At 42.9% G+C, this 26150-nt stretch overlaps 2 protein-coding genes across 4 annotated transcripts; one reads left to right on the top strand and one right to left on the bottom strand.

Moving 5' to 3' along the window:
* Positions 1 to 622: 622 nt before the first annotated feature.
* Positions 623 to 13592, bottom strand: DNAJB11 (DnaJ heat shock protein family (Hsp40) member B11). The gene is made up of 10 exons (XM_028730880.2): positions 13407 to 13592; positions 9825 to 9981; positions 7608 to 7705; positions 5945 to 6077; positions 4404 to 4546; positions 3798 to 3880; positions 2938 to 2995; positions 2039 to 2150; positions 1701 to 1860; positions 623 to 987 (listed from the first exon to the last, which is right to left on the bottom strand). Exons 1-10 carry the CDS (start codon positions 13472 to 13474, stop codon positions 923 to 925), a joined length of 1077 nt encoding a protein of 358 aa, XP_028586713.1. The 5' UTR covers positions 13475 to 13592; the 3' UTR covers positions 623 to 922.
* Positions 13593 to 14297: 705 nt separating this feature from the next.
* TBCCD1 (TBCC domain containing 1) lies at positions 14298 to 25549 on the top strand. 3 transcript variants are annotated; one of them, XR_003706876.2, is made up of 9 exons: positions 14448 to 14565; positions 16894 to 17253; positions 17573 to 17722; positions 18704 to 19070; positions 19192 to 19378; positions 19495 to 19992; positions 21803 to 21960; positions 22257 to 22369; positions 25095 to 25549. XR_003706876.2 is itself a non-coding variant. In XM_028730878.2 (8 exons), the coding sequence occupies exons 2-7, from the start codon at positions 16909 to 16911 to the stop codon at positions 21930 to 21932; spliced, it is 1677 nt and encodes a 558-aa protein (XP_028586711.2). In that variant the 5' UTR covers positions 14298 to 14432; positions 16894 to 16908; the 3' UTR covers positions 21933 to 21960; positions 25095 to 25549. The 3 variants fall into 3 exon arrangements, 2 of the variants coding, with proteins under 2 accessions (XP_028586711.2, XP_028586710.2); XM_028730878.2 differs by lacking the exons at positions 14448 to 14565; positions 22257 to 22369 and adding an exon at positions 14298 to 14432; XM_028730877.2 differs by lacking the exon at positions 22257 to 22369.
* Positions 25550 to 26150: the final 601 nt, after the last annotated feature.

Genomic DNA, 26150 nt, shown 5'->3' with positions numbered 1-26150 from the left:
CAGCAACGAGAGTCTTATCACTTTCACCCCATATAACCAAGTGTAAACCTTCTCTACTCAAATGGTGCTCCGTCTAAGGGACTGCATAGTCTTTGCTTGCTGGATTGTCTGTTTATGAACCACAGATTACAAATCCATACACATTTGCTATAGTCTATAAAGGAAACCCAGTGGTAAGTACAGCTGCCACTCTTAGAAATGCATAGTAAACTCTCAAAAATTTTCACGGACAGTGTCATGTACTGCAGCAATGCTTGTGCAGAACTAAATGCAAAACTGTGGGGTGGCAACAGCTACAGTACACTTCCACAGTACAAACAATAGGAAGTATCTGGACAGTTGTCAAACCCCAGAGGACAATGCAGAAAGCAAATGAAATTTCAACTGCAGAGATAAGGGTTTCTCATGCCTCAATTCCATTAGAGTGAGTGATAAGAGGACTAGGTATGTACAGAAATTAGGAGACCGAAAAGATTTTAAACCCATATTTTCCAAGCTGGGCCCAAGAACCAAAAATGCTTGCAGCAAAGAACCCATTAGTTTAAAAGTCTGAAACAGAGACAATATAAAGTAAAACAGAGGGATAGGGAACGAGTTACGAAAATTCACTCAGAGGGGCAAGAAAAAGTAACATCAAAATATATTTTAAAACCAGAATTTCAAACGTGGTATGTGTGTTAAAACGCCTCACATTTCTCAACTGCTGGAGCCTTATTGCTCCAGATAGAGCACCAGTTGTGTCCCAAATAAGGAAAATTCTTTTACCGTCTTCTGATCTGTCCCCAAATCACCTTCGCTATTTGTAAAAATGGAGGGCTCAGCAGTCACTCCAACACCCCTCAGCTTTGTTCTATAACAACCAGAAGACTGCAGTTCATAGCACTGATTTCTCTCATTTGCAACAAAGTTCATTTGTCACCACTTAATATCCCTGCAGTCCATTGTACACCTTCTGCACTGATGCCTGTTTCAGCAGTTGTTTGAGACCTGCAAAAGATTGAAAAAAGTAATAACCATACAATGTTCCAAATATGTCACAAGGAGGAAAGAAAATCAAATGAATTCAGGCTCTTCCAATTTTAAGCCAGCACATTCAGTTTCGATATTTTGAGACCGGCTCACTCAAAACGTTTTTGAGAAAAACTTCCAGAATGATGTCTATGCAAATACTCCCACAGAAAAACAGATATGCTACAAAAGCAATGATATTACCTTGGTTAATAACTAAAGCAGACTAGGAACAAGCAAGAAGCCTGGAAAAGATTCCTGACCTGTTTTTAAATTTCACTGTTTGAAAAGTTAGCAATATTTAGAAAATTGTACAAAGCAGCAATGGCTGCTCTCCTCCCTACCATCCCTAGTCTTCCAGAAGATACCCCTCAAGAGATCCTGTCACTTTTGTCGCAATGTCTGTAGTGGTTGGAACCATGTTATAGCCAGAGCAGCCCTTTCTGACAGGCTGCAGCAAACTGGTTGAATCAATATCTTGCAGCCAACCTATTCTAATAGATGGCATGCCTTTCTGAACACAGAATCTTAAAACTGGAAAATGACAGAATGATACCCACAAGATGGACACTTTAGATGACAAAGTAACTTGCAGACCTCAGCATGAAGAGTATATCAGTAAATGGAATTACTGATCAAACCATTTGGGATTTTACCATAGCAACACTATTCTAGGATACATAGATACAAACCTTCTCGTTGTTCACTTGTCAGCTGCTCTTTGGGAAAGTCTACATCAAATGTAATTATTAGAGAGCCTTTAATGTTATTGTTGTCAAAGTTGGGAAGACCTTCTCCTTTTTTCCACAGCTTGGCTCCAGGCTTTGTGGTTTTATCCCGGGCAACATGCACCTGGTAGATGGGAGTGTGGTGAAGAGTTTAGAAGATTAGCATTTGTGACTAGATACCTTGACACATCAGCAACAACCCCCCCCCCAATATTTTAGTGTCAACAGATGCAATTATCCTGGAAATAACATAGGAGACTACTCTGAAAATGTATTATTTCAAATAGAAAAAACTGCCTTACCTTATGCCCATCTAAATGGGCAATATCCATTTCAAAACCCACAAGAGCCTCAACCAGCGAAATAGTCACATTTGTATATAAATCGTCTCCTCTTCGCTCAAAAACTGGGTGCCTGTAGGAAAGATGTTGGAAAACGTTAACATATTCTACTTGTTACTTCATCATTTTTCTGTATACTTGTCAAACTCTCTAACATTTAACTTTTAAAAAATGAATGAAGGCTTGTGAATTATCCTGTAAGTCTGTCACTCTTGTTGCCAAAGGCAATAAATCCACCTCAGTCTTTGCAGGAGGGGACAATTTTCTATGGGGATCATCAAAACCTTCTGCAGCTTAGCAGGTGCAAAGTATTTATACAAAGTAGTTTTACATCATGGTCAGAATGGAACTGACCCCAGTATGCTTGAGTCACTTGCTCTAACCTAGTAGGGAGGTCATTTGTTGAATAGCTACTGAAGTCATGAAAGGGGCAGGCCTAACTCTATTGCAGTTACTCTCACAGATCCAAAGTGGATATGAAAGTCTTCTGCCAGGAAACATTCAGCTTATCCAGGTCTTGGGTAGTAAGGAGAGGAAGGTACTACTTGCATTAGAATCCTATCCATTTGGATAACTTTACACACATTTCTGTGTCCTGTGTACCCCCTCCCCATTCCCCAAGGGAGGTCCACACACAATATGACAAACACTATTGTTAGGGAAATACTTTCCTCATTGCAGCACTTATATGGGTTACTTCCCATACAGGGAATACATGCATCAATACACGTTTGGAACACTTCATCTTTCAACATAATCCAAGGAGGTCTGCTCAGTGACTAGTTAATATATGATTTTTTGGGGGGAGGGGCAGGGCTTAATTTCTGGGTAAACAAGGCAAAAATAACTAAACGACTTACTTGAGAACTTTTATTCGGAAGCGTAAATCACCTGGCTCTCCATCAACATGTGGTTCACCTGTGGAAGTTTCAATATGGATTAGGTCTGGTTTCAAAACCATTTCACATCCCACAAATGAAACCCAAAGGCAATTCTTCCCTTTAAGCTTTCCAATAGTCACATGATCCAAGAAAAAGATGTTTAAATAATTTATCCTGCTCTTGCACCAAAATAGGATGGTATAGTAGCTTACAGATGATACACACAAAAAATCCTAACTCAAGTCCCTGCCCTCATCTACAAAGTAATGACAAAAGTAAAATGGATTGGATGGCAGAAAATAAGTAAAGGCAGGTACAAGTTATTTGAAATCTAACAACTAGTTGGGGTGAAAGTGTTAAAGGAAAAGAGGTGCCAGAAGTTGATGGTTTCTCAGCTGTACTGATGGTGTGGTCTTGTATTCCTTCTCTTCTCTGCTGCAGCCTGACAGAATAGCTGCTGCCAGGTGTCAGGGGGAAAACCCTGATTATTAGCTGAGCTAATGGAAACCCCGCATCCCTTCCTTATTATAGCCTAATGCAACTGGTGCCATTGATGGGGGCATGGCTGCTGCCCATGGCCAATTGGAGGCTCTCCACCAGAGCATCCTCTGGAACTGCCATTGCTAAGGTGGCTGTGGGGATAACGTTCTGTGTAGATAGTGCTGAGTTAGACGAGATGAATCTTTACTGCTGTTCTGGCCCCAAAACAGGTTCTTTCAACAAGGAAACCAATTTGAAAAATCAACCAGCTTTTCTGACAAGTTCTACCCCCCACCCAAGTTCTTTACTACCTCAGACACAACAAGATATTAACTCCAGAGAGAAAGGGAATATTGTACCTTCTCCAATAAAGGGATATTCCATGCCATCTCTCACACCAGGTTCTATCTCCACTTCTAGGGTTCGCTCTTCATTTACAAGCCTAAGAAACAGGGGAGAAAGGGAGCACTTTAAAAAAAAAAAATGTTTTCTTTCTTTAATGATTGCACTATAGAAGAGATGTTTGCTTTTCTTTGCTATTCAGACCATGCTGTGCAACTGAACTACAGAAGTGTTGGGCTTACTACATTATGGAACCTTGGAGGTACACAGAAACAAGGTGTTTCCAGATGACTCAAGAAGTCATCTATAAGACTGCTGCAGGGAGCATTCACAAGTTCCATTCCATTCCATTCCATTCCATTCCAACAACACAAATGAAATGCTCTATTTTACAGGGGGAAAAATCTATCAGGGAATCTATATTGGTGGGGCAATTATTCAAATTCTAGTCAGTAACCCTGGTTTTCCAACAATTTTTCCTTCCTTCTTTCATTCCCATAGATGAGCTACACAATACACCACCATGTGGCTCAAAGTGGTAATTCTCTCTCTGTGCTACTTTCAACAGCGATGCATAATTGCAAACTATGCATTCACCAAGAGCCAGAGGACCTCAGACTCACTTGACATTGGGACATTCATCACAAACTACTTCTTGGGTCATCTGGAAACGCCCTGGGCCTAGTTGAGTTGTCCTCATCTCTTGCCGGCAATTGCATTTCCGCTTCCCTGGTGCCTGCCTTGCTACTGGCTTGTTTCGAATAACCTGCAGAAATGTAAAGAACCAGAGTCTCATATTCAGATTATACATATAAAGCACTTTAGTCTTGATGGCTTGAGTAAATGCACACGTTCCACTTACCTCAGCTTGCCACCTTAGGCTTTGCAGCTAGCATGTCACATATATAAGGACAAAACAAGGCAGCCTAGCAGAAGTGAGAGTGCTGCTGCTCCCTCTAAAAATGCTTATATATTTGGTGGGTAGGACTGGTTGTCTCTGTTGTATTAATGGGCAATATCCAATGCACTCTGTTTGTGCAATGGATCCCTGCTACACCCTCCCCCAATCTATTTTGGAGGCTTGAGGAGACCCAGAAAACAGATCGGGGGGGGGGGACAGGGGGGAATTCCATTGTGCAGCAGAAATCCTTTGACGGAACAAGTCAGTTCGATACCAACATATCCTAATTTAGGTATGTGTCTGAAGAGATGTTTTTGATAGCTGTTGACTGGTGAAGATTAAATTATGTATTTTAAAATGTGTATTCCTTATATTGTATGTTGCTAATGTTTTGAATTGTAAAGTTGCCTATACCTTTTCTGCATAGGCAACTCATAAGTTTAGTAAATATTAATAGCAATCTTGACCTACTTATGAATAGCAAAAGCACAACTTACTTCAATGATCTGTGAATACCTGCAGCAGTTAGAGCAGGAATCCACAAGTTTGGATAGGGCTTACCAGAAGCCAGCCCTTATTTGTGTCCAGCTCTGGTTGTTCCCCTCTGAATCCAAAGTATGCTCGAGGATTGAGGGAGGGATTTATCTCCCTTTGCAGAAGGTAGAAGCTGTGTTAAAGACTGTTTCTGAAAAAGCAACAGTAAATATGACCCAACCACAACCAGAAGTCTTTTTTTTTTTTTTTTTTTGCATCAGTCTCATTTCACTTCACACAAAACTCTCCAGAGGGCAAGACACAATTTGAGGTCGTTGCCACTTCCTTCTACACACACTAGAAGCAGAAATAACTTGGCATCCTGCTTAATAATGACGAAAGGCAGAAAGATCAATTAGCAAAGCTTTAGTTAGACCAGTTAAAATCGCTGCAGCTGTTCCACTGGAACATTAGAACTACCAGCTGTTCCACTGGAACATTAGCAATACCCTCAAGACTAGCTCAACAAGCACTCAGGTGACAACAACATACTTCACTGTATGGTCTGTTAAAGGCACAAGTGCCAGGAAAGGCAGAAACCACAAACTCTCAGTAGCAATACAAAAGTGATAGTGATTTGCTACTTTTCTGTATGCCATTCACGGGAAGAATAAGCCTGATGCCAAATTTCAGTGTAGACTCTCATTTATGTTCAGACAAGAATATATAACTTCCATATCCCCAGAACTTAACAAAATAATAAGATGAGGAGTAGACTGGCAAGCTTACTTCCACAAAATTTCCTGAGTACACTTCTTCCAGTGTAACTTCTAGGTCCACAATGATATCACTTCCTCTTGGAATGTTCCTATCTTGCTGGCGAGGATTACCTCCAAACATGAAACCAAAGTCTCCAAAGAAACTGTAAAGAAACGAACCACCATTATTTAAGAGAAAAGAGTAATGGGCCTATTGTGGGGCTCCTTCAAATCAACTGGTAGGAAAGTATGCATGAAAGGGTTAATTTCATCAACTCAGATGATTATTAGATTTGTATCACCTTCCTGAAAGGAATCTCTTCCCAATTTGAGGGATAACTTCTGTGAAGAAATAACTAATAAAAACAGGAAAAGGAGCTGCTTGTAAAAACAAAAGCAAATTGCACCGAGAAAATCAAGTTGCAAAAATTGAAACATGAAAAAAGCTTACGGGGCAATCAGAAACAGCTCTATTACTCAGTTTTGCATAGACTTTGAGCCCCCCTTCTCAGTAAACTATACATGGGTGGGTCTGCCTAGTCTTCTACTAAATGAACAGTGTCAGGACAGGAAGGAAAGGGATGCATAAAACCTGCTTCATATCCCAGAGTGGGTTTTTAAGTGGTTGTGCCCTCTCAGGGAATGAAAATATTACAGAATATATCTCCTGAAACAAGAGGTCTGCAAATTTGTGCATCATTACAAAATTGATACACATGTGGACAGGGAAAACTATACAACTGGCTTAGTGCTTTTTATTTAACTATTTTAAATATATTTACCTTGCTTCAGAGCATCTTACATAAAACCACTGATATTCTCAGCTTTAATATTGCTTCTGAGAGCTGCAGAGATTTATTAATCATATCCACATGCTACCTCCAGAAAATTATTTGGAACTGCTAACATGATAACAAAAGGCTGCTGTGCCTTGGAAATAGGAAGCCATGATACATGTTGGAACTGGAGAGCCACTGTGAACTCTGCCATGGCTTCTGTGTCTAGAGGGTTAACAGCTCCAAGAACCAAATATGTTTCTGCCAAAATGAAGCAAACAAGGTAATCTCTGTTCAAGTGGTCTTGATATTTGGAGGAAAACTTTAACCCTATCCCAAAGCAAGATGTGAAATCATTGGGGGGAAATCAGACCCAGGGGCCAGAGAATTGTGAGAGTGCTTTCTGCCTTTGCTTTCACTATCTGGAACTTGGAAAATAACTGTTCTGCCTCTTGCATGTGAACTGAGCCAATGTTGGGCCTCTCCTCATAAGGAGGATGAAAATGTCCACATGGAGGACCCATTCACATCAATCAAGAAACTGAAGATTCAGACATTCTAGTTTGACTTTCAGATCCCCTTGGAAGCGTTTGCTCCAGCAGAAATCAAATTTAATTGGTTCTGTCTTCTCAGTCACAAGGGACTTAACTCTTCCCTGCCTCTTCTATAGCTGATTTTTAAAAAAAGGAATATTCACTTGTGTGATATGGATTCAGTGCAGTGTCTACTCACCATGACAGACTTCTATTGCTGTAATATATTCTTGCACATGTCACTCATTATGAAAGAAGCCAGAGAAGAACCTCAAGACAATAAACTACAGCAATAGTGCTGGCTGCAATGAACTACCAATGATATCCCTTCACTGTAAAGCTTGTAATGTTGTGCAAATATGTTGGAGAAATAAAACAGACTTACTGTGAAAAAATATCTCCATGAGAACTCTGGTGACCCTCTTTCAATCCCTCTTCTCCATATGCATCATACTGCTTTCGCTTTTCCTCATCTGACAATACCTGCAGGAGATAACAGTGCGCATCTATGTATCAGGCAAAACTTTAACATAACTGTTGCAAAGCAGTGAAATCTGGTATTAATTGATTCCACGTCAAGTGGAAACACGTTCCACTGATTTTTGTCAGGGAAATGCCTTCAGCAGTGGGCTTATGGCAGCCTAAAATGTTTGTTTGCTTGATTGCACTTGATGTCTTAAGGCTGATGGAAGATTTTGAATGCAGTTATTCTTGGAACTGCATGGAGACTCAGCATTATAAAACCTATGAACAATGGATTGTGTCCAATATTGTCACTCAGCTGCCAGTAAGGTTTCAATTAGCAGAATGAGCAAAGAAACATTTTTTTGGCAATTTCCCAATGGCAACCCCCTCTCCCTCGGACTCTAGAAGGTTGGAGGATCCTCCAGAGAAGATTTAGGGTGGGTGCAGGGGGAGGGGGGAAATCACAAAAAATTCCTCCTCTCCTTGTTTTAACAATGGAAGCTTTATTGCCAGTTGAGCGGCACTTTTTGATATAACCAAATATGCAAATATTTAAACAACAATTTGTGACTTTTATTGACACTGTAGTTGAGATAAGCAACAGTCACTGGTTTCCATTCTCAACCTGTAATACAGCGAAAGCTGTAGAAGGGCTTGCAAAACATTTTTTCATTGTCCATACTTTATAATCAGAAGATGTATGCCCTATGTGCTTCATTTGCACCCCAATCCTATGTTTACACAAAAGCAAGTCATACAAAATTTAGCAACAGGCAAGTTAGGGTTAGGGTGATTAATTGCATATTTAATAACATACTGCAGACTTTAATTTCAGCATAAGAAGCGGTCAACTAGATAAAGCTAGCTTGCAAGCTCCTAGTACAATAGTTCTTATTTCTCTAGAGTTCTCTTCCTGCCAACCCACACTACTGTGCATTCCATGCTGCAGCCTGTTCAAGTATCTTGATTCATTGAATTTACAGAGCAATGGATAAACTGTGCGACTGTTAAAAGGGGATTCCTGTTCTTCAATTCAGAAAAGAGAGATCTGGCTATCTAGAAAAAGCTAGCAGAAACATTAGGCATGAGCAATGCATAAAATGTTTAGAATTTCATCTGTTTACCTCCCTCTGCCCATAACATTCCTGAGCTTAATTTCTGTAACGTGTCATTCAGTGGTTAGGCCAGTGTGCTTTTTTATCCTTATCAGGAAGATGCACCAGAAAGCCAGGCATGGCCTATCTAACACTAAAATCTCCACTTGTACATTAGCTTGGACTAGCATTTGCAAATACAAGAATCACAACTGTGCTCACTTGGGCTCCCTGGAGATGTCATCTGGACTAGATATAAAATCTTTTGTTGTAAATTCCTTAAGAGGCTTAAAAAAAGAGCAAGCATTATATAAATTTTGTTAAATAAATCCTTCACCTATGCTCCCAAAAAGCACAATAACAGGCCAACCAACAAGCTAATTATTTTTTGTTAACCAGCCATTAACTTCAAGAAGTCCTTTCACTATGTCAATTTAAAGACAATCGGTAGAGCATGTTAATTCGGCACAGATAAAATGCAGATATTATACATTTTGTTGCTAATGTAAAAACAACAGTAAAAAACCCCTGTGTTTTGTCTGTTTACCAAACTTAAAACCATCTACAGACCATTTTCAAATACAGACGTACCTTGGAAGTCAAACGGAATCCGTTCCAGAAGTCTGTTCGACTTCCAAAACATTCAGAAACCAAAGCGTGGCTTCTGATTGGCCAACTGGAAGCTGCAGAAGCCCCGTTGGACGTTTGGGTTCCAAAGAACGTTCGCAAACCGGAACACTCATTTCCAGGTTTGCGGCGTTCGCAAGCCAAAACATCCGAGTACCAAGGTGTTTGGGATCCAAGGTACGACTGTATGGGTGTGTCTATAAATCATCCTAAAGAAATGAATGATAGGAAAGGGGATGGAGATGACTTTCCAGGAATGCCTGTTAATGACACTCTATCATAACCATGCTGTAGTTGACTTAAGACATTGTCCACTTACTGCTCACTCTGCTAAGGCTTTGCCAAACAGCAAAGATTGAAACAGAGAAAGCAATGGGTGCACTAGCTGGGCACAGACTTTCCCTAAATACACCAACCTCATAGGCAGCCCCAAGATCCTGGAATTTTTCCTGCGCACGTGGATCATCAGGATTCCGGTCTGGGTGAAGCTGCAGGGCGAGTTTTCGGTAGGCCTTCTTAATGTCTTTAACAGATGCACTACGGGGCACCCCCAAGATCTTGTAGAAATCTCTCCTAAAAGAAAAACGAAGCCAGTTATTGTTGTGCATCTTCTTCCTTTAATGCGACCACATATTCAGGCTACAAGTTAGAGAACAGCAGGAGGGCTCCGTTTCCTTCTTCCCCTCTAATATTGTTGCTTACTACAACAATTATAACTTGTAATAAAGCTCTACAAGCATGGCATCCAGAGAATGACAGAAATGGTGCCTCCAAGGATGTATTAGAACTTTCAGCTGGAGAATACTAGGAGGGAAGGCCTGTTTTTAAAATGTGAGTTCACTGAAAACCACATGCCTTATACACAGTAAGTCTCTCTCTAATAGTGCAATCCTAAACACACTTACTAAGGAGTAAGCCCTACTGAACACAGGGAGATTTACTCCAGAGTAAATAAGCTTCAGATTGCCCTATAAATGTACTATGTGGTCTTAATCTACACATTAATAATATGCATATTCCCAAGTGTCTACTCAATGCCTGTGTCCCCTGAGGGAAAAGAAAAAAGAAGAGAAACACAGGCAAAAATTAAGGAGCTGATGTGATAAGAAGGCTACAATAGTGTGTTTGTGTGTAGGTATGCATACATTAGTATTTAAACTGGATACCCCTTGAATACATTGGCAGAAAATGGATGCAAATAAAATGGAATGTGAAGTATATAAAATAAAAGGTGTTACCAAAAATACACAATCACAGTGAAAAGAAAAACAGAAGGCTTGCTTGGTCCCCACTCTTAAGCTTCTGCCATTTATTGAAAACATTTGTGGTCCAGTAGGCTTTTGGCCTGATGGACTGAATTATTTTAATTCAGTACAGTCTTAGTAGACTTATATATGTTAGGCATTTATTATTTAGGTAAATTTATATATTGCCTTTCTTCCACTACAGAACTCCAAGTTGTGTACATGGGGTTGCAAGACACACGCTCTTCTAGAAACAAACCAAACCCAGACATACTTAGCTCCAATAAGGTGGCTGTATTGTAAAAGGCCACAGCCATTTATTTTAATTGTGTAAGCTTCCCTGTTTATTGCAATTTCAATAGAAAGGAATGTATAAGCTAACAAATAAGTGAATTCACTTGCGGGATTTATGATACTGTACATTCTCAACCAACGTCACGAGAAGAGACAAGCAAACATAAGTTACACACAAACTAACATTGGCTGTGTTTTATCTTGGAGTTCCCAGACCTTATCTTTATTCAATGTCATTTGGGGCAAGCCTACACATATTTACTCAGAAGTAAGACACCCTGTGTTCAATAGCATGCTCCTGTACTTTATTTATTATAGATTTATATTTTTATATATTTTAATTATTTCAAAAAATTGTACACAGCTTAATCACACCGATCCCTAAGTGGTGTAACCAGGTGACTGGCAAAATTTCAAGTCCAACCAAGATAAAATGGATCAATCTGAATTAAAAAGTCTTGAGAAACAACAAGGCCTTTCCCTGAACCCAAAATGACATCAGATTGAGTCTCCCTGGGAGAACATTCCACAACTGGGAGGCTACCACTGAGAAGGCCCTTTCCCCAATATTCACCCAACTGTACTTCAGATGGCAGGGAACCTAAATAAGGACCAGTTATGAAGATATTAATGTAGAGATAGGCACACAAGGATAAGCGGTCCTTCATGTACCCTGAGCCCCATATCATAAAGGGCTTGAACCAGCACTTTGAATTGGACCTTGAAATAGATTTGGAACCAATGCAACTTATGAAGCACAAGCATACATTATCATAATGCCTAGTCCCAGCTAGCAATCTAGCAGTTGTAGTTTCTAAACTGTCTCAACATGTATTTTTAAATTAAATTTGTATCCTTCCATCCATTATAAATTACCTCAAGACAAGTAACAACCTCTAAAATTAGATGAAACCAACAAGAGCATAAAAGAAAATATACAGTGCAACCCTAAAACAATTGATCAATCTACCTATCATTATCAAACCATACAGGTTCTTACACCTAACATACTCAAAAGACCTGGAAGAAGGGCTAGGTCTTCAGCCTGTGCTGAAAAATGTTCAGTGTTGGCATCAGTCAAACGTCTGGGACAGTGTGTTTCACAAGCAGGTAGCAATTGCTGGAAAAGCCTTCTGGTGAACCAGACTCCCAAACCTTACTCAACAATATTACCAAAAGTGCCTCCCTGGCAGACTTCAAAGCTGAGACAGCACAATGTAGGGGGAGGCCCCTTTCAGGAGGTTACTGGATCCTATAATAATGCATCACAGTTGTCTAATCTGAGGGTTATCAGAGCATGGATAAGTCAGTAAAAGGTGCTCCATGACAGCAACAACCTGCACCTTCACAATGATAGATCAACTATCCCCATGCTGTGAACCTGTTTCTTCAGAGGAGACAAACACGTCCCCAACACGTCCCCCCCCCCTTTTTTGGACCAGGCCACAGTGTACTGGCCTCCATTCAGTTCCTGCCTGTTCCCAGTGCCCTAGCATCTCAACCCGTACAAAAACGCGATGTGAGAGGCAGCACCTACTTCTGTGCCACGTACCACATCTATAGGGACGCGGGTGGCGCTATGGGTTAAACCACATAGCCTAGGACTTGCTGATCAGAAGGTCGGCGGTTTGAATCCCCGCAACGGGGTGAGCTCTCGTTACTCGGTCCCTACTTCTGCCAACCTAGCAGTTCAAAAGCATGTCAAAGTGCAAGTAGATAAATAGGTACTGCTTCGGCGGGAAGGTAAATGGTGTTTCCGTGCGCTGCTCTGGTTAGCCAGAAGCGGCTTGGTCATGCTGGCCACATGATCCAGAAGTTGTATCGGCTCCCTTGGCCAGTAAAGCGAGATGAGCGCCGCAGCCCCAGAGTTGACCGCGACTGGTCCTAATGGTCAGGGGTCCCTTTACCTTTACCTTACCACATTTATAACCTGGCTTTCATCAAAGGAGCCCAAGGCAGTGGGCACAGGCCTTCCTCCAATCTCTCACAACAACAACCCTGTGGGGCTTGGGCTAGGGTGGGCTAGGCTGAGCGTGGTCTGTGGCTGAACAGGGCTTTCAACACAGTCCTGGCCGGATAACTCTTGATACCCCGAACCACAGGCGGAAATACACGACCAACCGAAACTCCCTCGTCTGCACAAGCTGCGAAAGCGGCAGCAAAACCGGCCTTCTTCCCAGTCACCCTGGGCGGGGGGGTCCGAGGAGGAGGCGCCATAACGGCCGTAACCGGGGAAGGAGAGGGGAAGACAGGACCACCCGCCCCGCGTGGGAAGAGCAAGGCGAGAGCTGCCCCTGTGGGGAAGGGGAGAGGTGGCGGCGAGGGGCGGGCGAGACGAAGCCCCCTCGGCGGTAGTGAGGGGCGAGGGGGGGAGGGCTCCACCCGACCGCGAGGCCACCTGCCAGTACCGGTGGGGCGGCGCCGTTTCCTCCCGGTCCCTTCCCGCTCCCCTCGGCTCACCCGGCGACGGCGTCTCCGAGCAGGCACAGCAGCAGCAGCAGAAGCCCGCCGAGGGAGCGGGGTGACATGGCGGGAGGGAGGGGGGTCTCTTCGAGCAGGTTCCAAGCGCGCCCCCTCTTCGGCTCCTCTCACACGCCGGTAACCATAGGCACGCACGAAAGAGAACCCGGTGAAGCTAACCGCCCAATCAGGCTCCGACTCGGCGCGCGCCGCTGGCCAATCACAACCGCACACTTCACCCGCGGCCCGGCTGCAGCAGCCCAACCAGGCTTCGAGACGTCAACAAATGGGGACGGGGCGAAGCCGCGCGTCGCTGCCTTAAAGCGTAGCGTTGGGGCGTTGCGACGTTATTATTATTATTATTATTATTATTATTATTATTATTATTATTATTATTATTATTATTATTATTATTATTATTCATTGTTTTGCCTGCGGCTCCTTATGGATGGTTTGCAGCAAACGGGAGGACTTTAGAAGTTATTATTAAAAAATCAATCATGAGGATGATCGAAATGAATGACAATCAAAACGTCAAGCGAATGCCATTTTCAGTTTTCCTTTAAATGCCTTTGTGTGAGGCGGAATTGGGGAGCGCTTTATCCCCAGATCTGTGTTCTTTCCCGTTTCTTCGGGGGTTGCGCCAACAACAGCCTTGCGGTGCCTAAAGAATTAACAAATACGTTCATGCCATAAATTGTATACTAGACAGTTCACTGCCGGATACCTGAAGTGTTTTCCTCAGTTGTGGCAGATAAATTAACATCGGCATATGTGTGCGAGGTGAGGAGATCAAAGCAGGGGGGTCAAATAGCAGAGAAATGTAAGAATCTGACGATTCCTCCCCTCCGCAGGGGGCGCACTTGCCTCTGCTCGGCCTCTCCGCTAGCATTCGAACTGGACTACTACACATTTTTAGCGGAAGTGCTGAAAGCTAGTAAGCGGAGGGGGCGGCTGTTGCTCTTGCCACTTGCCGGAGATTCGAAATGACGGCCCTGCCGCTCTAGGCGAGCATTTCTCTCTTGGGTGAGTGTTTTATCTGCGGCTGGCGTCCAGATTCGTCTGTGCGCAGGCGCAGTGGTGGGCGGAGGCCGCGGGCTTTCGAAAGTAGCTCGGTCGGCGCAGCCGGGTCGGGAAAGGCGCCGACGGAGGCGCGCAGGTAACGGGAGGCGGGCGTTTCTTTCCTCAGCCTGAGGCGGGCTGTCGGGCCCCACCTCCCAGGCGGGAAACGCCACAGGCTGAGGGCGGGCTTTTCCTTTCTCCCCTGTTTCAGAGGTTGGAGCCGTCCTCCGCCTCCTCTTCCTCCCTCTTGCCTTGGAGCAGCATCCCCCAACTCTCGGCCCTCCAGATGTTTTGGACCACAGTTCCCATCATCCCTGACCACTGGTCCTGTTACCTAGGGATCATGGGAGTTGTAGGCCAAATAATCTGGAGGGCCGCAGGTTGGGAATGCTTGCTTGGAGTCTTTCATGAGAAAATAGGGGTCGCCCTTTCATTCGCTCTTCCCCTCAAAAAGCGGGACTTCCAAATGCACGTGCAAGGGAGAAACTTTCCGCCTTGCTCCTGCTGCACTTGACAGGAAGCAGGCATTGGGGATTGGGGCTTCACTGGAGTGCCCTCCGTTACTTGTCAGAGAGGGGAAATGTGCCAGTGTTGACTGAGGGAGCAGCGGGATGCAGTGAGGAAACCTCTCTCCTTATACAGTGGTACCTCGAGATGCGAACGGGATCCGTTCTGGAGCCCCGTTCGTATTCTGACGCGTCTGCGCAGGTTGCTTCCGCGCATGCGCGTGAGGTCATTTTGAGCGTCTGCACATGCACAAGTTGCGAAACCCGGAAGTAATGCGCTCCACTACTTCCGGGTTGCCGCAGAGCGCAACTTGAAAGCGCTCAACCCGAAACATATTCAACTTGAGGTATGACTGTACTACGGAATCAGCTAGAGGACAGAGATTTTCAACTGGTGGGTGGGAATTGCGGTCTGAGACAAGCTGGGTCTCATTGGATTCATTAAAACCGTTGCCAGTTACTCTTCAGCCGTGGCTCTTCTCAGAGTGGCATACTAAGTACAGTGGTGCCCCGCAAGACGAATGCCTCGCAAGACGAAAAACCCGCAAGACGAAAGGGTTTTCCGTCGCAAGACGAAGTTCCCTATGGGCTTGCTTCGCAAGACGAAAACATCTTGCGAGTCTCGCCATTCCCCCCCCGCTTCCCCCCCCTTTTTCAAAGCCGCTAAGCTGTTAATAGCCTTTTAACAGCTTAGCCGCTAATAGCGCTAAATCGCTAATAGCGCTAATCCGCTTAGCCGCCAATGGGGTTGCTTCGCAAGACGAAAAAACCGCTAGAAGAAAAGAATCGCGGAACGGATTCTTTTCGTCTTGCGAGGCACCACTGTAAATGGTTAAAAACACAATTAAAACATGAATGTTGGGAAATAATTTTTAACACCCCCCCCCCCGAAATCATTTGCTTAGGGAAATAAGAAATGAGAAGGAAGTTTGAAAGGTGGGGTGCTATAACTGGAAAGTCTCAATCTCCTTTTCCCCACCTGCCTTAACAGTAACATGTTTTCTTGGAACAAAAAGTTGCAGGGTGAAATTTGAGGTAGTAATTTTTTATTTAAATTAATAATAAAAAAAATCAATGGGGGATGGGGGACACACATGGACCTAGGGGAACTTGGAAAAGACCCATAAAAATACTTTGCAAACACAGGTATGATAGAATTCTGTCCTGCTGCCTCTGGTAACTAGCACACAGAGGAAGAAACTTGTATGCAAAGCAGCAGGAAGACTGTTGAAAATAAAGTTTGGGGCTTTAGAAATAATGAAAGCTTGGCCTGCTTTCTGGAGTCTGGGCAACAGGAGGTATGTCTATCGTAATATTGTCTGGCTTTGAGGCCATGTAGTAGTACATGACTCTACTGTGCCTTTGTTGCCTTGAATAGAGATGCCATTATTGAAGAGTTCCCTATATTGAGTGAGCTGCTACACTAGAAACTCCTGAGCGTTTTCCTCTTATGTGCTGTATTCCATCTGCTCCCTCATTTGCATGAGCAAAGACATATGCAAATGGGAGTGTCTAATGTGAATAAGAGAATGGTTTGCCCAAGCTTCCTGCTGTTCCTTCTGAGGAGGAGGGATTAAAGAGCCAATGTTGTGTGCCTTTGAACTTTGACTTAATTCAAAATACAGCTTTAGCTAAAAATATTTGCCGGTCGGGGCTATATGGCATCCAGTGACTGGCAGAACCCACTCAATATATTTGAAAGTTTAATTTCTGAATAGTCTTTTCTGTGTTATGTAGAATGAGTGTGTGTTTGAGACTGCAAATGTTTAAATATAGGATATTGAGCGAAAAAGAAGGCATAATAGAAGGGGGAAATAGACCATTGACTTCCTTGCAAAAAAGTTTGATCTGAAAATATGGAAATGTGTATTTTTTAATGGTTGAACTAACTTCTTATTTTCATTTTCTTGAAAATATAGATGTGAGTTTTGTGGATGGCAAACATGGATCAAATCAGTGTCAATCTCTGGGTGAAAATGGAACCTTTTATAGTGGGAGCCTTACAAATCCCACCTCCCTCCAAGTTTAGCATGCATTATCTTCGGAAGATGTCAACTTATGTCCGGATGCGCTCCAGTGAAGGCTATTATCCACACCTTTCTTGGCCTATGTGGCGACACATTGCCTGTGGGAAGCTGCAGATAGAAAAGGACTTGGCTTGGCTATACTTTGAATTATTTGACAGTCTTGTTGAACGGACTTCAGAGGAGCGACTGGAATGGGCAGAGGTGATATCCAGCTGTGCAACTGAGGAGGAGGCAGAGAAGCAGAAGAATAAGGCATGGAATGTCATATTGTCACTTTTAATACTATGGGTGTATGCTCTTCATAGCAGCCTTACCGACCCAGGCTTCTCATGCACTCAGTGTGGAAGAAATGCCCCTGCCCAAGTACATTACATGCTGCATGTGAGCCACAATCCAATATGAGGTTAGCTGTTGGGCCACTGTAATTGCTTCTAGTTGTTAAGAAAATTAGCAGTGGTCTGTCTTTTTCTTTTCCACTTCACTACATGCTGCTAAATATAAAATAAGAACCCCTGCTAAATTATGTACTTGAATGTTCTTTAAAATAAACCTTTTTTTAATCTCTGCTCAGTTGTCTGTGGACACTCTACAGTTCCTGCTGTTCCTTTATATTCAACAACTAAACAAGGTTTCCCTGAGAACATATCTACTTGGAGATGAGTGGCCGAGTCCTAGATCCAAGAATTACAGTCTGACTGGAGAATCCACCAATCAGATTAAGGTATTTCTTTGAGGTTCTTTGAGTTCTTCTTTCATCCATGCTTTGGTAACCATTAGGTTAAATTGCTGCAATGTGTTATATGTAGGGCTGCCTCTGAAGACGGTTTGGAAACTTCAGCTAGTGCAGAATAGGCAGCCTGGTTGTTCATTGGGCAAGATGGTTTTAGGATATCACACTGTTTCTGCTGACTGAACTGGCTGCCAATTCATTTCTGGGCCCGATTCAAAGTGCTGTTTTTGACCTATATAGTGGTACCTCTGGATGTGAACGGGATCTGTTCCAGAGCCCTGTTCGCATCCTGAAGTGAACGTAACACACGAGTGCGCGGGTTGCGTTTTGACGTTTCTGCGCATGCGCGTGACGTCATTTTGAGCATCTGTGCGAGTGGCGAAACCCAGAAGTAACGTATTCCGTTACTTCCGGGTCGCCGCGGAGTGCAACCCGAAAATGCTTAACCTGAAGCGTGTTCATCCCGAGATATGACTAAAGCCTTAAACAGCTCAGGACTGCAATTCCTCAAGGACCAACTCTCCCCATATGAATGGACCTGAACCCAATGATCATCATCCAAGGCCCTTCTTTGTGTGCCTCCACGAGATATCTGGAGGGTAGCAACACAAGAATGGCCCTTATCTGTGGTGGCAGCTCCTGGTTTGTGGAATGCTCTCTTCAGGGAGGTTTGCTTGGTACCTTCATTACATAGGCTTAGGTGTCAGGCGAAAATGTTTCTCTATAACCAGGCATTTGGTTGACTAACATTCTATGGCCTTTAAAATGTGTTTGTGGGAGGGGGTCATTGAATTGTTTTTGTTTTATTATGTATTTTGTGTTCTCATTTGTATTTTTATGTTGCGAACAACCCTGTAATCTTCGGATGAAGGGCAGTATTCTATTACAACCACCATCACCACCTAGGATTTTGTTTGTTTGAATGTCCATCCTGTATCTGATATTTTTCTGTTTTTATTCTTTTGGTCTAAGAACTGGAATGACAGCTATCAGCAAGACTTTATCCAGAACCATCTCCAGGATCTTCTCGAACTGTTGCTGGACCCGGATCAGCTCACTGCCTCCTCACATTCTACCCACAATAGCCTGATGTCACCTGAGGCTGTTCGCGCTCTTGGCTTTCTTATTGAAGGATGTGTGAACAGAAACAGTACCGTCCACCCTCTGCATGCGCTTGCACTCTGGCAGCCATTACATGCAAAGAGTGGCTACTCAAAGATCTCCAAAGCCTTCTCCTTCCCCAGGCTTGAGTCCTGGCTGAGGGCTTGTCTGACCGGGAACCCGTTTGGAACATCAGCTTGTCTCAAGTCTGGGAAGAAACTTGCATGGGCACAACAAGGTACAGTTATTTCAGGCCATCAAAGCTTTGGCATAAGAATAAAATCTCCCTTTTCTCTTGCTGTAATAAAATGGCTTCTTTCACTTTTTTTTAAAAGCAGTGTTTAATTTTATTCTTGCAGTTGAAGGAACAACCAAGCGAGCTAAGATAGCCTGCAATACTCATATGGTCCCTTCAGCACACCGTATCGTTGTGATGAGCCAAGTTTACAAGCAAACACTGGCAAAAAGTTCAGGTACCCTAGAAGATACGCACGTGAAGATTCATCGCTGCTGTGAATCCTTCATCTATTTGCTTTCTCCCCTGAGGTGAAAGAGCTTTCACCAGTCATTTTTTGCAACCACATTTCGAAGCTATGTGACCATTTTTGTTATGTTATTTTGCTCCAGCTTTAATTGGCTGCTTTCCCATCTTCTTCTTTCAGATCTGTGACCATAGAGAAGTGCAGGAATAGTACCTTTGTACTTGGCCCAGTGCAAACAGTAGTTCACCTCCACAGCTGTGACAATGTCACACTTATTGCTGTTTGCCGCCGTCTGTCTCTGTCATCAACCACCAGTTGTACCTTGCATGTTCTCACCCCAACTAGACCTCTCATCTTACTGGGGAACCTAGCAATAACTTTTGCCCCCTTCCATACTCATTATCCAAAGCTTGAGGACCACATGGGCAGGACTGGCCTGGCTACCGTGCCTAACTATTGGGATAACCCAATGTTAGTATGTAAAGAGAACTGTGATCGAAATGTCTTCAGACTCCTCCCACCATCAGAGTTTTACCCCTTTGTTGTCCCATTTGAAATGGAAGGAGACACCACAGAAATACCTGGTGGGCTGCCACCTGCGTACCAAAAGGCACTGAGTCAACGAGAACAGAGAATTCATATCTGGCAGAAGACCGTGAAGGAGGCGGGGCTGACCAAGTAAGTAAACAACCTTCTTCTTCCAGGTAGGAAGAACCAGCTGCAGCAGCAGATAAGAACAAAATGTAGCAGTGTTAACAGATAAAAAGATTGCTACATGTATGTTGCTCAAGTATATATAGTGATGCGTGCAGGAAGCAGTGCCACGTCTGCTCACACGCGGGTTGCGATTCGGCGCTTCTGCGCATGCACAAGTGCCAAAAACCGTTCCAGTACTTCCGGGTTCGGCGTGGTGCACAACCCAAAGTGTCTGTAAACTGAGGTATGACTGTATGCACAGTTTCTGCAAGACAGCTACAAGCCATTAGCTAATCTTTTATAAGTTATAAACTTGTTAGCTAATGCTTTTTAAATTGACGAACTGAGAAAAACTACATTCATGCTTTTTAAACTGACTCACGAAACTGAAAAAAACACTAAGATAAAGGTAAAGGTACCCCTGCCCGTACGGGCCAGTCTTGACAGACTCTGGGGTTGTGCGCCCATCTCACTCAAGAGGCCGGGGGCCAGTGCTGTCCGCAGACACTTCCGGGTCACGTGGCCAGCGTGACAAGCTGCATCTGGCGAGCCAGCGCAGCACACGGAACGCCGTTTACCTTCCCGCTGGTAAGCGGTCCCTATTTATCTACTTGCACCCGGGGGTGCTTTCGAACTGCTAGGTTGGCAGCCGCTGGGACCGAGCAGCAGGAGCGCACCCCGCCGCGGGGATTCGAACCGCCGACCTGTCGATCGACAAGCCCTAGGCGCTGAGGCTTTTACCCACAGCGCCACCTGCGTCCCTTGAAACACTACATTGATGCTAAACATGCTGTGTAACCTGCCACCATTTCTCTAAAAGTACTGCACAGATGTGCAAGTAAATTTTCATTGAATTGACACCTAGATGGGATTGCTTGGATATGATGTTTACTATCTGATTTGCTCTCGTATAGCTGCAATCCTGTGCACGTTTACTTGGGAATAAGATAACTGAACACAATGGGGCTTAATTCCAAATAGAAATGGATAGGATCAGGCTGCATGTCTCAACATCTTTTGGCCTACATCCTAACCAATGGAGCCATGGTAGACCTACTTGGTCAGGGGTGACCTTTGTCCAAGCTTTAAGAATTGTCTTGTCTTCCAGAAGCACCCCAAACTTATAGTTATTTTAAACCTCATCATTTCAGAGGCAGTTTGAATAAGGTTTGAATTCACATGATTGGCCAAGTCATTCAGTTTACACTTAGAGTTAGTAGAATCCGCAATGTGTGGGGCACGAATGGTAAAAATTAATAGGAATTAATATACAAACTCAAAGCCATCTTGGTTAGAGGTTCCCTTTCACCCAAGAGCATTTAAATAATCTCTACCCTCAAAGTATACAAAAAGACGCCCACCCAAAGCAAAACCCCATGAACAAATTGCCTGTTTTTCCTTGGAGAATTCACACCTTTTATTGCAGGGTTCCTACTCCTCTGATGGGCAGAAATAAGTTCAACAGATTTTAAAAGACAGAAGTGTAATTTAACTATCACTCACCTGTTCTGTTTTCAAAAGTGTCCTGCTCTCTTTTCCAAGAAGGTAAACAAAAACAGTTTAAAAGATATTTTGTGGAGGAAAGGTTTCCATATCTTTGAAAATTGATAAATATAGCTCTCCAACATGTAGCAGTACTTAAATAGTAATGAAATTAGGTAGGACCATGAAAATCGCACCCCCCCACAACCAGAACTTCTGGTTCATGTGCATGCACTTCAGCAAATATTTTCATTGATGGGTCTTACATTCACTGTATGCATTATACTGCTAATCTTTTACTGGATTTCAGGGACCAGAGAAAGACGTTCCAGGTGTATGTGGAGAACAAGTTCAACGAATGGCTCATTCAGACAGGCAGTCGCCAACAACTTGACAGCCTGGTGCTTCCTGCTGCAGGTTCTAAGCAGGCAGCAGGATAGGAGAGCTTTTGAAGTACACAGTTATTTGGTGAGTCCGGAGGCCATGTTCTCTTCTGCAATTGTGAAAAGCTTGTATATTGTCTTTCACACAGTTTACAAACTAGAATTGCTCAGATGGATCACTTCGTAGGTCCAGATAGTCTGGCACCCCTTTACCTGTGGAGGATGTTCCTTAAAACTAAACAGTTTGTCTCCTTTGTTTCCTTCTCTTTCTCTCCCCACTTCCCTGGCGGACTCTGTTTCTTCCTCAGTTTGGGGGAGGGGTGTTGTCTTAATTAATTAATTTAATTAATTTACTAAAATTTAGATACCTCTTGATTGTAGAAAAAACATCAAAGCGGTTTAGTTTGAACTGAAGAGGCAGTCAGAGGCTTTGCTGGTTTGGTGCAGTGCGAAAACTCAGCAAGGATGCATTGTCCATTTCCATGAGGGAGAAGGTCAGAGGCTCTTCTTTGCAAGTACTGAGCTTCAGATTATGGTTGTGCAAATATTACTGTTTACTTCAGCTCCAGTGCACTCCCACTGCTGGTTTTTTGTTTGTTTAATAAAGCGTTTATTAATTTTCCAATAAAAACATCCAATTAACGTATGAAATCAAATCCAATAAAACTAAAAAACTAAAATAAAAAAGTCCAATTGTCTTCTAAATTGTAATAATTTTTGTTTTGGCTTCCCACGGTCTGAATTCTGAAGTGCTTTCAACATCATAGTCCTGCCTCTCATCATCCTCAATGTTTTTCATAATTCCATATCCGATTTTTTCCTCCACGTTTTGACTCTGATTCTGCGATCCTCATTCATCTCAGAAAACAGATATTTTTTTTCCTATGGAGTGCAGATTTGTCCGTATATTGTACTCTTTCAGCTGTTTTGGTTTTTTCATCGCACCGCTTCATTTAATTGCATCCAATTTCAAAGTTCTGTCCAGCTCTTTGAGAATTGCTATTTCGGCAGCCCCCAAATCGTTGATCTTTCCCATCCAGGTGTTATCAAAGAAACAGAGAGAAATCTCCTTCTTTATTCTTAAGCAGACTGTTTGCAATGTAGCCATATATCAGACAGTTAACAATTGGCCTTTGGAATCCACCCAATCCCCCCTCCGGACTCTAGAGGGGGGCTGCCAGACATCCATTTAGCCCCCTCTCTCGCTCATAATAAAAAACATCTTTTTGCAAACAGTTGTATATATAATATTGTTTCCAGTCTTTATGACCAACCATCGGTTAGCTCCTGTTTCTCTTAATCAGGGAAGTATTTCAGATATTCCATAAGTGCGTGGTGGGTAGAAGCCATTTTGTCCTTTGTTCTTTGTTTTCGTCTTTAACAGGCATTTCAAATCTTAGAAGAAAAGCGGCTGCGAATAGGTCCCAATTATACATGAAAGTCCATCTGTATTCACTTTTTGAAGAGCAATTTAGGTTCTTAATGAGGCTTGGCATGCAATACAAATTGTTAATGTTAGAGTGAGAAGAAAAAAACATACCAAGCCCCTCCAGATTCCAAACATCATGATGAGGATCTCTTTGAAGCTCGATCTTTTGCACCAGAGACTGTACATACTGCAGGTTTTTCCCCAGCTTCGTCAGTTCAGAGTGTGTCTGTTTGTTTTCCAAATCTTTATATTTTCCCAAACAGTTGCGTCCGGCTATGGGGAGGCGTCGCAGGAGTGTCAGTCTGTCCCTTGCTCTGTGACCCAGTGCCCCTGCCGTCTGCCACATCGGCAATCTGGGGCAAACCGCGGGTCGTCGAGACAGTCCTCCCCTGCCCTGGGGAGGCTGCCAGGGCTAATTACCCCCATATCAGCTAATATCAGGGCTAATTACCTGAATTATTGGAACGGCTGAGGTCCGATCATGTGGGATCCGCCATTTCCCACCGCCGGAAACAGGAAGTGCCCACTGCTGGTTTTTGAAGCAGAGTACACATGATGTCACCCATAACTGATATGCATTCTCTGGTTTCTTCAGAAATCATGTTGCTTTATGTGCTTTCCCTCAAACCAGTTTTTATCTGGTTTGAACACATAAGGTACAGCTAAGCTGAAATGTGCACGTTTTGCACATGTGCAGATGATGGCTTCATTGAATAGAATTGGTTTTGTGTGTGCAAACAAATTAGGTAACGGTGTGTACAGCAACATAAAAATGCAGCTTGAAACACTGTGTGTGGAGGGGTCGAGGAATGCCCTTAACTGCGTTCCAGGCTGCCAATGTGTACACGCTGAAAGCTCTGCCATTATGTGAAGCTTCTGAATGCCTCTAAAGACCAGTGAGAGGTCCAAGATGAACCACTGCCCATCTCTCACTGTGAACTTGAGCAGGTATCCAAAATACGCTTTCCACTGGTTGTTCTTTCCTGAAGCCTAAGTCTTTGCATCATCTCCCTCCTCAACCTCTAACTCATTTTACTCCATGTTCCTTGTATTTCCATTTAAAGCACTGTGTCATTCGTTATACTGGTTCTCTCCATTTCCCTTCTTTTCCGTCATATTCTGCGCAAGCTCTCCTGTTTGTTCTTTTAATATCATCTTCAGAATATCCACTGTGCCACTCTGTGCACAAAACAACCTAGTTCTCTGTCATGCTGCTACCTTTTGCCTTTGAAAACATACTGCTTCAACAGAGTCTTAGTGACTTCTTTAGTTCCTAGTTAACTGTTCTCTATCTCAGTGTCACTAAAGCTGTAAGGTCAGACATGGCCAAACTTGGCCCTCTAGCTGTTTTGGGACTACAACTCCCATCATCCCTAGCTAACAGGACCAGTGGTCAGGGATGATGGGAATTGTAGTCCCAAAAACAGCTGGAGGGCCAAGTTTGGCCATGCCTGTATAAGGTCATTCCATCTATTTAGTATTCTCCACAGCGCCGATATAAAGCAAATGCTTTATATGTGTAGTATTGGTATTTGACTAAGCTTCTGATACTTTTATTTCATTCTTGTGGCAGTTGCATAGTGGTGGTGAACTAAACTGGAATTTTACCCACATGATGACGTTTTTGTAGTGGAGTGTGTGTACATGCAAGAGAGTGAGAGAGTGTGATGCCAGCTAATAATTGCTGTATAGTCAGAAAGCAATGGGATTGTTGTTGTTTTGTAAAGAAGCAATGGGATTGTTGATTGCTGCATTCAACAAATACAATCTGTTTATCTGCTTTGTTACAGTTCTAGAGATGAACTTTGCAACACTGAAAGTGTTTTTACTGCAATAGACTGGAGCCAAGCTGATTAAAACTCTTATGGCATTGCTAATGAATTTGGAAACTTGAATTTGCTCTGTTTATTGTCAAGGCGAAGATCGACGTTCTCTCCCTGTTACAGCTGTCATAGTATCTCCCTTCATTCTACACCTTTCTCAGACAGCCAGTATCTATAGAAAACAAGCCAAGACTTTTCTGTTAACACTTCTATCTATGGCTGAAATGAAATTTATGTACAAAGGTACCCTGAAAAGGACTTTTACTTTCCTGGTGTGAAGATAGGGATAAGGTTCTGGCTGCTGAATGAACCTTTTTACTTCTGTTTGTATTTGTATTGTATAAAACTCACAGATGTATTTTTATACCAGTTGTTTAACACTTCAACTATGAAATTTGATTAAATTCACGTGATTTCTTTTGTTTCTTTTTCTTCTTTTCCGTATTTTAATTAAAAATGACCTTTTTCAGTATTGTCATTATACAACATAATAAGGGTCAAGGAGGCACTGTTTTTCCTCTTTAAAAAAACCACTGGTATCCTTCTCAGTCCCCTGCTCCCTTAAAATACTTTACAGATAGAGCATTCTCATCTGAAACATTCATTTCACTCCAAAGATGGATATACACATTGTGAATCCATAAGGTGTACTGATTTACCTTTTTCTGAAGACACACCTAGGTAGGACAGTGAATTAGCCCAGGCAAAAGTTTTTCGAAATGGGAAGGTAAGGAAGTGAAATAACATGTGTCCAGGTCATCTATGACAACTGTAGGCATAACAATTTTGAACAAAAGTTGTTCAATTATAAAAAGTTAGTGGTTCAAGATATCTCCTGTTGCACCTTGTTAAAAGGAAAAGAAAGTCATTTTGCCTGCAATCCTATATATATATATACTTAGGAGTAAACTCTATTAAACTTATTTTAAGGCTTATTTCTGAGTAGAGCTGCATATTTCTCCCCTTCTACTCACATTTTGCAACTTTTCTGTCATTCTGTGTATAAAAGTGGAGGGAGAGGGA

Source organism: Podarcis muralis, chromosome 6 (assembly GCF_964188315.1).
Source record: "Podarcis muralis chromosome 6, rPodMur119.hap1.1, whole genome shotgun sequence".
Taxonomy (NCBI): Eukaryota; Metazoa; Chordata; class Lepidosauria; order Squamata; family Lacertidae; genus Podarcis; species Podarcis muralis.
This window is presented reverse-complemented; position numbering and strand designations above follow the sequence as displayed.